Source organism: Telmatherina bonti (genome assembly GCF_933228915.1).
Source record: "Telmatherina bonti genome assembly, chromosome: 21".
Taxonomy (NCBI): Eukaryota; Metazoa; Chordata; class Actinopteri; order Atheriniformes; family Telmatherinidae; genus Telmatherina; species Telmatherina bonti.
The window spans coordinates 17415314-17428412 of record NC_136630.1 but is presented as its reverse complement, the minus strand read 5'-3'; the positions used below and the strand labels follow the sequence as shown (position 1 = coordinate 17428412).

The following is a 13099-nucleotide window of genomic DNA, read 5'->3' as shown; positions in this document are numbered from 1 at the left end:
ATATTGTCCCATTTTCAGTCTTTGATCAGCTCCTATTAAATCTAATGAGTTGAACTTTGTTCAATTCACCTTCAGTGAACTAATTTTGTATATAAACTGATTAAAAATGGATTCTTTTGCTCTAAGAAAACTAGTTTTGTGAACAATTTATCCAGCAGTGTCTTTCCAAATGTGCTTTAACTCTTCCGAAATTAAAGATACCTTCTCATTTGTTTGTTTGTGTTTTTCCCTTCATGAAACCTTTTTTTAGGTCTATTTAAAAAATTATTTTCATCAAACCTTTTTTTTAGGTTTATTTTTAAAAAAAATTAAATGCCAGTGCAACTTAAAATGAATATATATATTTTTTATTCACATTGAAAAACACTTAGCTCAAATTCACATTCTTTTCACTGTTGAGGTACAAGCAGACTCCACTGGAGGGTATTTCACATTTAGCAAACAGATTTCACAATCAAATACGCTGTAAGTAACAAAAAAAACAAACAAAAACAAGGTGAAAATTATATTTATCGTTCCAAAATTGTTTTGTAAATGGTAAGCAATACAATGGTGCATCACCAATTTTACATGTTAAACTAGGAAAACAGATTTTTATGAGCTGTCATCTAGCTTGAATCTTAACATGCCTTCCATGTTTCCATACCATGTCTGGAAATCTGAATTTACTGACAGATGAAAGACAATTTACTGCCATCTTTATTTCAGTAAATACAGGTTTTGTTTTGTCGTCATTTTACAATTTTACATTTAAACATTTTCTCCTGTGAGAGGTCCTCCTTCAGCCTCATTTGTTGCTCCATTTTCATTAAGCATCTCATTGTATTTGCTCTTAAAGAACCCCGCCTATGAAAAAAGAAAAAAAAACCAGAAGTTATATGAGAAAAATATGCTGTTACATGTATGATGTATCTGAAATAGGTATAAAGAGCTGAACCAGATGACAGAGTGCCTACATATTACATTTTGAAATGAAAAAAATGACATCAAGTCATCACTGGCCATATTAAAATGCCATTTAAAAAAAAAAAAAAAGTCAAATTTAATCTTAGTTTAGTTTAAATTTAATCTAAGTCATTTATAGAATGAAATAAGTGTCTCACCTTATACAGACCAGCAGCGAGTAAGATGAGAAAAATCAGGCCCCCCAGAGAACCTCCTACAATCTCTTTGATGAAATTTGGTACAAGATACACTTCTATCTCCATCTTAATCTGGAAGGTGTGGAAACAGAGTTTTGATTAATTCAACCTATTTAAATAATATGAATATATTAAAAAAGCAATTTAAAATTACTTCATAAACAGGTGGGTTGTTATTAGTTGCTGTTGAAGAGAAGATGAACTGGTCTCTGTCATACTCCAGAGTGGCGTTGCTGGTTAAGAAGAATTTGGCAGATGGAAGTCCAATCTGAAATATGAACATATGGATGACTAATTTAGTTTGATTTCTAAGCTTATTACATTTCAGAAAAGATGACTAAAGGTCCTGTGTTCAGGACCAGTTGCCATTACCAAATCTATACACATTTACCTGCTCTATCCATGCTGAACTGAGGTTGGCAGCGATTGTATACGTCTTACTCTCCTTTCTTTCCATGAACTTGCTGCACCTAAACACTCTGCACGTGGCTACAGAGCAGTCCTGTGGTGGACATACGCACAGAAAGTTACAGTGACATGAACAGTAATATGCATTTCTTAACATGTCCATTTAAACAGGCACATTATAAAAACATATTTACCACTAATTTATTTTCCTCTATCTTGGCAACAATATCAGTGACAACAGGTTCTTCATCTTTGTCTCGTCGACAGTCTGCAATCTGAGAATAATTCATATTTATGTCTGAAACTGCAACAGTTTCCCACTTATAAGATACATTTCAGCATTCTTTAAGGTTAGTGACTAAAACGGGTTTAGTATTTACCTTCAGACTGCTCAAATCTCCCCAAATGTCTTTGTTGCCGAGTTTTACAGGAACCCTGATCACCACAGTGAAATTAAATGCTCTGATGCTGTTTGTAACCTAAGAAGGTGGGGAAAAAAAGTGTTAGAGTAATTAATCCTCCATTTCATGCAGAGGTATTTTTAAGTTCATTGACCTTAACAAATATGGTCATTCATTTAAAAAAAAAGGATTAAAGTTAAGACTGATGCAAGTGAATTAAGTAATCTTTACCATGATTGACTGTTGAACTGGTTTCTGCAAATTATTTGCTCCATGAGTGAAATTGCAGTAGGTGAGGGAGCTGAAGAGACATTGTAAAAATTAAATTTGTATTGTATGTATTATGTATTAGACAAAGTAGTGACATGATTACTTTTAAATTTAATTCAACTTAACTATTTAACACAAACCTTTCAACTGAAACAAAAATATTGTATTTTACATCGATCTCTTTCATCTTGTAGAGCTCGCTTGAACGGGAGTGCTGCTGATTTTCACTAAAAGATAAAAATGGTAGTATTTAAAAAAATATATATTAGTAGGCTACTCCAACAAAGCTGCATCTTGCACAGTACCTGGTGGCGTTTGCGGTGACAAAGATCTTCCTGCCAAGTTGACTGTTGGCTCCAATCCCATAGGAGACGATGAAGATGGCCTGAAAATTAAACCAGAGATCAGACACCTCCTCTTCTGACTCAGCAGTCTGTGTAGCAGCACAACAAACCAACCTTTGAGTTGCCTTTGAAAACTGGTTTGTCAATAGAGCAGTCTGTCTTTCCTCGAGTTACACCATCTTCACTGTCCAAAGAGCTGCACTCAATTCTTCCCTGTGTTAAAAGACAAAACACCAATGTGTCTTAAAGAGCAGCTGATCAGAGATGAAAGATTTGATCCTGATGTCTTACCTGCAGAGATGTAAACGTCCTGTAGGAGAGCCCAGCTGGGTATGTGAGAGTAATAAGACTGTTGTACGAGTTTTCCTCCCTGTTCTCCACAGAGACGGTCACATCCAGAAGCTCATCAATGCCAACTGTAATCAATGAAGACCTGAGTGTTCATTAGAAAAACAACAGTGAACAAAGAAAATTAAAATTAATTTTGCAAAATTTTTTTCACATAAAAACTTGCAGCAGTGGATGATAACCTGCTGGTAATAAAATGTATGGCATTTTCTACCATCATCGCCATCTGAAAGGAGCATACAAATTGACTTAACTCCATGGCATTGGAACTCATTTAGTTTAGGAAAGTCTTCTGTAAGGATAGAAGTCAATTCAAGATATGTGTGTATTTACATAAAACTCTTGAACATGCTGATATGTACATATATGCCAGGCTAGTAAGTGGTGCTGTAATGTAGCCATAGAAATACATCATAGCAGAGCTCACGATGTGGGGAATATGCTTAATTGTTCCGATTTCAGAGAAGGACATCTATCAGAGAAGAATGTCACACAAGCTGCTGAACATAATGGACAATTTTTCACATGTTCTACACAAAGAGAAAGACAAAACTCTGCGCAAGTGTGTTCAATGAGAGACTTTGTCAAGAAATTCATGACATGTTAACAAGCACATGATAGCGATTAGGAATTTGATAAATGAATGAATAAAGAATTGGAGAGGGGTCTGGCGGCAGAGCTCCACTGTGAGGACAGTTACGTTGCAGAATCCACTCTCAGGCAACCTCCACCATAGGGCAGGAAGAAACAAAGAATTTTCACAATAAGTTGCAACAAGGAACTGCATAGAAGATTTTTCAAAATAAAATGCATTGACAAACTTGGTAAACCAAACAGTGTTGCCATGACTAAACTAGCACATGATGTCCTGTCCTTTTCATAACAAATACATACTTTACAATCAATAATTTACCTTTAAATGTTTTTGGCCCAATCTGCTGATTTTATTGTAGAAAATACTTATAAGAGCATTGAACAGGTCCACTAAGTATGTTTACTTGAGCAATAAGACTGAAAATCTTGAGGCAAAAATATCATATTATTGTACACACACACACACACACACACACACACACACACACACACATATATATATATATATATATATATATATATATATATATATATATATATAATATATATACATGTATATATGTGTGTGTTTATTTATTTTTGCTTTTCACTGGTGGCGCTGGGTGAGGAAAGGGAAAGTTTGTTTGTTTCACACTAAGGTGGAGGTGACCTAAGAACACATTCACTGGCTTAACCAGCATGAGGTTGTGATAGCTATTTCACTGTCGCTGTTTTGGAGTCGACAGCACGAGTTGAGGTCAGATGTTAGAGTATTTAGCAACCTCACGGTCAGACTTTATTGTAGCACTTGGTAAACCTTCTTTCTGAAATGATGCTGTGGAGTTAATGAGCTCCTGCTGAGGGGTTGTTCAGTTCCAGGTTCCAGGTTCATATTTGCTGATACAAACTAAATACATCAACTGAATCTATCTTCAAAGTTCAGCCGATGGTAGAACTGGATTAAAAGATAAAGGTTTACATAAGTGAACCAAAGACAAAGATAAAACTTCAGCAAACACAAATGCAAACTTTTGCTTTTGCTTTAGTTTTCTGAAGTAATCCTCACCTGGTGAAGTTGAAGTCCACTTTCAGATTATCAACACATTTCTCATCAGGACCACAGTTAATCTCAAACCTTAACTGTGGAAAAATAATATATTACACACATTAGATCAGAGAGTAATAAAAATGCACACGGTTTAGATTCATAAATATGGGACATGTCAGAGCAATTATGCTGAAATTATGGTTTCATAAAACGTAGTGAGAAAAAGAAGGCAGTTTATGGAAATGTAAAGTTAATTAAGTGTGTTTAAAGGTTACTCACTGGATAACGGGTTGTCTGAGGCTTCTGGGCGAGACTTGGTTTAAGATTTGTGTCAGAAGGTAAACCATCGAAGGTGAAGCTGAGCTTGTTCTCAAGTGGATTGTGAAAATCATCTGGACAAGCCTGCAACAAGAACAGGAAAACACTAAAGATGAAGTTTCATATTACAAGATTGACAATTTCTGTATGATATGAATTTAATTGCTCTGAACTCATTAGGTCCTACCTTAATAAAGAATTTCACACTGTTGCACATTGGACTGGTTAATTCAAGAACAAGCGATCCAGTTTGCACTCGTTTGTCACCGATGTAAGCTCGGTTGTTTGGGGTCTTCCTGGTAGCATCCAGTGTAAAAGTGTAATTGATCTGTGCTCGAGCTGAAACAGACCAGAATTGTTTCATGCACGATTGCAAGCATTCACAAATATGTCAGTGACTGAAAAATGAAGAAATGAAAGTACCTCCATTCACTTCAGAATGTCTTCTCATTGTAAAACAGATGTCAGCTTTGTTCTCCAGTGGTTTTGAGCAGTCCACATTTTGTGTTGGGATTTCACTTTTGTTGAAAGACACAATTGCTTCCACCATCACTATAGGCCTTGATCTGGAAAGAGGAAAACAATGTGATGTGTAGCGACATCTTTCAGTATTGTGAGGATCCAGCAGAATGTAAATTAACAACTCATCTCTTTGAGAAAAATGTGTTGTTGTTTTTTTAAAGTACAATATATTTAAGTTATTAAGGAAAAATATGAAATGATTACTATACTAGCTGATTATTAAGGTCATATCTGTAACTCACCTCAGTAAAATAACTGCACCCTTTGAACCCACCGCTAAGTCAGGCAGACCATCACCACTCTGATCGAAACTCAACTGACTGATCGACGTGCCAAAATACTTCAGTCCTGACTGAACCTCAGAGGCAGCAATTCTCTGAGCAATAGAAGATGTTCTCATTCATTAAACATAAAATTCAAGGAATTTTTATTCACTTTTTACTTAAGTACTTTTAGAAAAAGCTCACCTGTGAGTAAGTAGGACTGATTCTTTGACCTCCTTCAGCATGGAATATGTAGATGCTGCCTTGACCATCGTTCTCCAAAGGTGCTCCAACTGCCAAATCACTAAATCCATCCTTGTTAAGATCAGGCAGAACAGCAAGAGAAGAGCCAAACCTTCCTCTGTCAGATGCAGCCCCTTTTAGGACTGATGGAGACTCAAAATGACAGTCCACATTCTGGTGAACATGTAAAGAAAAGAGAGAGAGTGTTTCACTCTTAATCAAAAGCAGAAAATATTTCTTTTGAATTGTATGAATGGTTGTAGACGTCGCTGATAATTACCAGATTGGTTAAAGTGCAAACATAAACTCGTCCTTCTCTATCAGAGTCCTTGTACATGGGAGCAGATATGATGATGAGATCAGTGTAGCTGTCAAGATTCACGTCCATGGCACAAACCTCTGCTCCAAAGTATCCACCAATCTGGAGCTGTGAAAATGGTTTTCATTCTGAATAATCATCATTCGTGCATTCATCTTTCAATATCATCTTAGTGGTAAATACCAACCTCCTTCAGATTTGGCTCAAGCTTTTGTCTGTCTTTCTCCCTAAAAACCACCATCACAACTCCTCTATGTTGATATCGTGGAGCACCAATAATGGTCAGTTGGCTGTCCGCAGTTTTAGCCATCACCATGGAGTAACCTGAAATTTGTTGGTCATGTAATTAAAGCTGTTGATGAATATCCCAGTTCAGCTGCTGTAAATAATGTTTTCATTTTGCCAAAGATTTGTTTATTTGGACATTTTCATATCCTCCGCAAAAAAAAATAAATGTTCGTTTGCCAGCATGCTTGTCTTTCCCAAAATCATGCCACTAGCGGAAGCCCTCTCAAACGACGTATTACTTCACTTGGAGAGGTGTGGAGTTGGGAGCATACACAATGTTTTTTGTTTGTTTGTTTAACTGTAATATTCTCACCAAAATAACTGTCTGTCTCCACATTCATGGGCTCATATGTGCCTGTTACTTTGTTCCCTGTGTATCGCCTGTAGCCTCCTCTCCACTGGTTAGCACCAACCATAGCCATCTGGATTCCCTGCAGGTTTGACAGAAATGCGTTTGACTAAATGAAATTAAAAATGCAGTTCTCATGCAATAAATCTTTTTTGCTTTTGAGAGATGATATTATTGCATTAATATCCAGTGATTTTACCCCAGGCACGTAGGCTGCTCTGAAACCCTCTTGAGACATCTCAAGTTTCAGTGACTCTCCACTTGTTCGAGATCCTGTAATAGCAAAATACACAAGAGTTGAACTTATTTCATGTTACGTGACACCATTCTGTGCTCCATGTAATCTGAATTCAGAGTGTTATACATGGTTTTATTGCAGTGATTTTAAAGATAGTTATAAAACACACAAAACACACAAAAATACACAAATAAATGAAAAGAGGAAGACTTTAAGAATTTAGTTTTTGTACATATACATAAATACATAATTGTATAAATAAAATACAGCCATTTTTAGCTTAAATTGAACAAGTGATTTGAATCTGTTTTGATAAGGTAATACTTTATTACCTTCAATAGAAAAGAGTTTGTCTTGCAAATTCTGTCGAATATTGTCAAGTGCGTTATAGTTTTCCACTTTAAACGTATGACTTTCTTTGGGTTCAGAAGCAATCATGTTCAGTTCTTCTAATGCTCTGGGCTTTCTAGATGCCTCACCAACCTATACATGCAAAGGAAAAATGTTTACTTCAGAAAATAAATTTAATGCAAATAATTTGTTTGAAAGAACATATAAATGTAATAAAAGGCAATGCTACAAATTATATGGGACAAAAGAAACAGGGAAAATATGAAACAGACATATGTTTTGTAACGTGTACGTACAGTATTATTTTTAACTCTTCCCACCATATTAGAAGGTCAGAAAATAAGTCCAAATTAAATATGAGAAATAAAATTTAGAAAGATCGGCAAAGATTTTTACCCTCCTTTTATGCACAAGCTGCAAAGATATGCTCAATTTGACTTATTACTTGCACTGTTCAGCCAGAATAAAAGTTTAGATGACTCAGCAAAGGTAAAGATTAAGAAAATGCAAATAGAAAATGCTGCAACCTCTGGTTTGTATTAGTAGTGTATATGTATTGTCACTCCAACTTACCCCAATAGCAAATCGATCTATGCCTTTAGATTCAGCTTTTTGTAATGCTGCTTTTAAGTCACCATGGTCATTTGACTCTCCATCTGTAATGACTATTAAAATTTTCTTTGCCTTTGGCCTGGAACCTTTGGCTGAGAAGACATTGTCCCTAGAAAAAGAAGGATTTTGTATGAAAAAGGTATGATTTTTAGAAAAAGATTGTTTTTTTTTAACATTCAATCTTCTCATTCTTTTGCAATGTTACATTTAAATAAGGAGAATTTCTATGTGAAAAATAAAGAATAGAGGTTTGAATCTAAGATGAAAAACAATTTTAATTAGTACGTAGCATTTTTTTTGTATTTCAGATTTCTGAGAAGCAAAGACATAATTGGAAACTGGATAGTACAATCCATGTTTCTAAATGGTTTTTCAACTTTAACTTTAAAAAGGTTTGTGGAAAATATAGAGCACAACAGTTCAGCCAGCCATGCTACAGGAAAAACTAAAAGACAAACTAAAACAGCTTTAACAATTCCTGAGGAAGCTTCTTTTGAAAAGAGGAAATAAACACAGTTTAGTTTTTCTCTACACATATTCAGCATGACATTTTACCAAACATAGTCAACTATAATGTACAGATACTTACACAACATCTGTAATGGCTGCAGCAGTTTTAGTATATCCAAAAGACTGCTTTATGTCATCAATTTGAGTTCGCCAGTTAGTGATGTTAAATTCATCAAACTTGAAATGAATCCTAGAGGATGAGCCGAATTGGATGATGGCAAACTGCAGACAGAAAACATATATGAGCAGGAAAAGGTCAATTACCGAAATATCTCATAAAAGAAGATTTATGAAATTTTATTTGAAATATTAAATTATTTTATTCATATTTTTTTTACTTTTTAAATTATGATTCTCTTCTGCAAACAGTTCCTTTATTAGAAGAATTAGATTATTTTTTGTTTTAACAAACAAATTATTGTTCAATTTTGATACAATGAAGGAAGGGTTTTCTGGTAGTAACACATGACAGAAAGGATCGTGCTTATTAAAAACATTTTTGAAAATGGGTAAGCAGAGTTTTAATTTGTGTTGTGTGTGTTTGATTGTGCATGCACATTATTTCTGATTTTTAATTCAAAACAAAAAAAAAAAAAACATGATTGGTGTCTTACTTGTGTATCTTTTCCCACTAGTGACTCCATCAGTTTTGTCACAAAAGACTTCATGGTGCTAAAATCATCTTCAGATAAACTGCCTGAGCCGTCTAACAGAAGCGCAATGTCAGGTTGGGTTTGGCATGCTGTGGAAAAGACCAGAGAGATCCATGTCTTAAGATTGCACAGTATCTCACTTGTTTGTTCAATTCAATTTATCATTTTTATATGTCACAGTCTTGGAGGATGTCCCTTCAGCTCTTTAAATTAGCAAAAAGATAAACAAGACAATCTGGCACAAAACTACATTAAAAGCTCATTTGCATTATAATATTCTAACTTTGTTAAATACACCTCAGAAATACATATCAAAGAATGTAGCTAAAATCAAATACTGGATGGTAAAAAAGGAAATTTGGGATCATTCATCTGGGTATACATACGGACACCAGTCAAAGGTTTGGACACCCTTTCCCATTAGATTTAATGGGAAAACTTTTTCCAATGTCTTACTGGTGGTACTACAGTATTAAAGGGATTTCTTGTGTGTGTGTGTGTGTGTGTGTGTGTGTGTGTGCGCGCGCGCGTGCGTGCTTGCGTGCGTGCGTGCGTGTGTGTGTGTGTGTGTGTGTGTGTGTGTGTGTGTGTGTGTGTGTGTGTTTGTCTGTGTGTGGTTATTCAATCTCAAATGAGTTAATAAAACAAATGTTGAAAGTGCCTTACTCTGTAACCGCAGGTACAAAACTCAGCAACCTAAGCAAAATCTTATTATGAAACATTAAAAACAGAACAGATTATAAAAATATCTGCAGCTATTGTGCAATTGATCTTGAGTTAACTCAGGACAAAACATTTTTTAACCCTCGAGCACTAAGATTGGGGGGATTTTCACCCGTGCTTCATTGGTTTTCACTAGCATTTCATGCTATATTAGTGTTCTAGTTAATGACAGCCCTAACAACATATATTTCTTCATCCCTACCTGGACATAGAGATGGATTTGAGAGCACTGCTCTTCTAGACTTAGAGAATGAGTTCATAATTCAATGGAGTTTTGACTATACTGAAATTCTTTTATTTAACTTTATTTCACAGATGAGTGGACGGCCCGACATAAAATATTGATAATGTTGATGAAAAAAAAAAACTCATTTCAAGAGTTGTTTGTCAGTGTCAGTGTTTACAGCTGTGTTCAAATAAAAGCCTGGCCCCTTTAAGAATAGTAGATCTAGAGATAGGAGAGAGAGAGAGAAGAAAAAGACATTTCATTTAAATAAATGTAATTTTCAAAACACACCCCCATTTCTTTAAATTATTTCTGATTGCAGTTGATTATTACTTAAAGTCCCTGAAACTGATTAGAAAAAAAAAAAAGTGTTTCAATGATTGATATCCATTCAGAGAATCCGAACCAGTGAACTGTCACAAAGTTATTGTTTACTGTATTTTGTACATTTTTGTAGTCTGTCAGATTTATTTCATTTACTTTTATTCACTTAATTTTTTTATTGCTAACTTTTATTTAGTTATTTTCTTTATTCTTTGCCGAATTATGGTTATAAACTGAACTGAATGGATGATTTTTGTTATTCATTGACTCGTAACTATATGTTAATTTAAATAAAGCTTAAAAAAAAAAAAAAAAAGAAAGAAACTGCCCGCCTGTTGAGTGGTGAATGCTTTGCTACAAGCTTTAGGAATGAACACCACACAGCTCTACTAGTTCCAGTGGAGTCCTGTGTCTGTTTCCCCGCTGCTGGGTAAAGTGAAGGTTTACCCAGAAGCTCGCTGCAGCTTCGCCTCCTCTCAGCCTCCTGAGCTGGTTTGAAAGCAGAAAGTTTACCAGCTGTTTGTGCCGCAGTGTTCAGATTGTGGAGGCAACACACCAGAACTTAGACTAAACCAGACGGAAAGACGAGGAAAATGATGTGTTCTGTTGGAGCCGAATACTGATGCTCATGTAAAGCAGCCAGGTGTAAGGTTCAATTCTGACTTCGCTGCACTGCATTGCAAACCACCATGCCAGTCAGCCCCGACCTGCTTTCTCATCTCGTGCTGGACAAAATAGGACACTGCAGCCCACAGTATACGAATGACATGTTTTGGCCAACCATGTATAGCCTAAATAAATATATAAATACCATCAATAGAACAGATTTTTGTGTTATGTGACAAGCTGCTGAATTTCTTTGAATTTAGTGATGATGGTGAAATGATGACATTTCCCTTCGTTTTAATAACAAAAATAACAGCAAGGCAATTTATAAGTCATTTAAAGCGCTTTACATTGAGTCCATCATCCACTGGTGAGCTACATGTGTAACCACAGCTCCCCGGAATCAGACTTTTTGGACCATCCACATCAAACATCCAGTGTAGCCAGTGATGATGTTTCTGCATGTACCTTCAGGCAGTGAGACAGTTGGTCCAAATCCGTGATTGCCCATCTCGAAGCAAACGCCGCTGTACATGGTGATACTTAGACACTTTTTTGGAACAGTTGGACCACAAGCCTGTAAAAAATGACAACATAACGGCTTATTGACCTTTTATCTGGTCTCTTAAGTAATGTACAACAAAACCAAAACCTGTTTCAGTTTTTTTTTTTTTTTTTAATTTATTTACTCATTTATTTGTTTATTTATCTGAAGTTTGAAAACTCACCGCAATTTTTTCTGAGTCGGGATCACTTATCATTGTCAAACCAAGGGACATGTTAGCAAACCCTGGAACTGTGAAAATATTTTTTTTTTTTTAAATTTAAAGCACTTAGCCAAGATACTGAATGATAATGTGCATGAAAAAAAAGAAACAATCATCAATAAATACATGTTGTTAGGCAATAGTAAGTAACAACCACCATACCAAACCCCTCCCCATGTCATGCAGTTATGCGCAACAATGTCTGTGTCTAATTTAAGACTCTGTAGCTGAGGCTGTTTTCGTATAGCTGAACAAAAACAGTTAATTGTCACACAATTCAGGTGAAGTTTCATCACAATCTGATCTATAAGGTTCTGTCCCAAAATCTGTTGAGTAAATCACTGGTCAAAAAATACCTTTAAAATTTCAGGTTAATTCTAAAAATGAAGTTTCCTACCTGAATCTTGCAGACTTTGGCATCCCTCAGCGGTGCAACTGAATATTTGACCCCTTCGATTTTCAGAATACTGTTCAAAAGGGGCACTGACGAGCACACTAGGTAAGAAATCCAGACAAACAATTGAAAGTGGAGGGTTAGTGAGCAGTGAGACTTTTTTTTTCTGTTAAGAAACATGATCGTGATTATGATTATCTGCCCCAATGCGTGAGTATTTTAGAGTTGTGTGTTGGTTAAAGGAGTGAGGTGGGGGTCTAATAATCTTGAACAGTATATTCTCTGACTCACTCTGAGCGTCTTTGCACCACCTGGTAGCCAAAACCTGCAGCAGGATTCTTCAGGGACTTCCAGGCCAGAGGATCAATGTTGAAACAAATGGCAACTTTTAACACTGAGGAAGGAAGGGAAATCTCCATAATTTATCTAATCTAAGTTCTGATGTAAATTTTTGTTGAATGTTATTGTTCAAATGTCATTTGTAATATGAAACTTGGATTGTTGGTTTGGTTCAGAGCGCAGCAGCTCAAAAAGAAAGTTAAACTGCAGGTTCAGTTTTGATGTAAGCTTTAAAAACTTCTTGTTGAACCTTAACTATTAAATTATTTTGTGTGTGTGTGTGTGTGTGTGTGTGTGTGTGTGTGTGTGTGTGTGTGTGTGTGTGTGTGTGTATGTGTGTGTGTGTGTGTGTGTGTGTGTGTGTGTGGGTGGGTGTGTGTGTGTGTGTTGGAGATGTCATTTCCCTTCAACATGTTGTGTGATTTTTGTTGAACAATAAAGTAACAATTGAATAAAAAATTGTGAACATGGTATAAAAATGTTTTCTCATCACCTGACAACAGCTGGAAATTAAAGTATT

At 35.6% G+C, this 13099-nt stretch overlaps 1 protein-coding gene across 1 annotated transcript; it reads right to left on the bottom strand.

Moving 5' to 3' along the window:
• Window positions 1-750: 750 nt before the first annotated feature.
• Window positions 751-12659, bottom strand: LOC306771391 (integrin alpha-M-like; the record flags this gene model as incomplete). The annotated part of the gene is made up of 29 exons (XM_079260558.1): window positions 751-846; window positions 1104-1214; window positions 1297-1410; window positions 1534-1644; window positions 1745-1825; window positions 1931-2029; window positions 2183-2252; window positions 2362-2448; window positions 2527-2606; window positions 2680-2778; window positions 2857-2998; window positions 4553-4626; window positions 4814-4936; window positions 5040-5191; window positions 5276-5418; window positions 5617-5750; window positions 5842-6054; window positions 6161-6307; window positions 6387-6523; window positions 6801-6918; window positions 7036-7109; window positions 7407-7557; window positions 7999-8146; window positions 8627-8769; window positions 9162-9289; window positions 11548-11656; window positions 11808-11875; window positions 12244-12341; window positions 12532-12659. 29 exons carry the CDS (start codon window positions 12657-12659, stop codon window positions 751-753), a joined length of 3378 nt encoding a protein of 1125 aa, XP_079116684.1.
• Window positions 12660-13099: the final 440 nt, after the last annotated feature.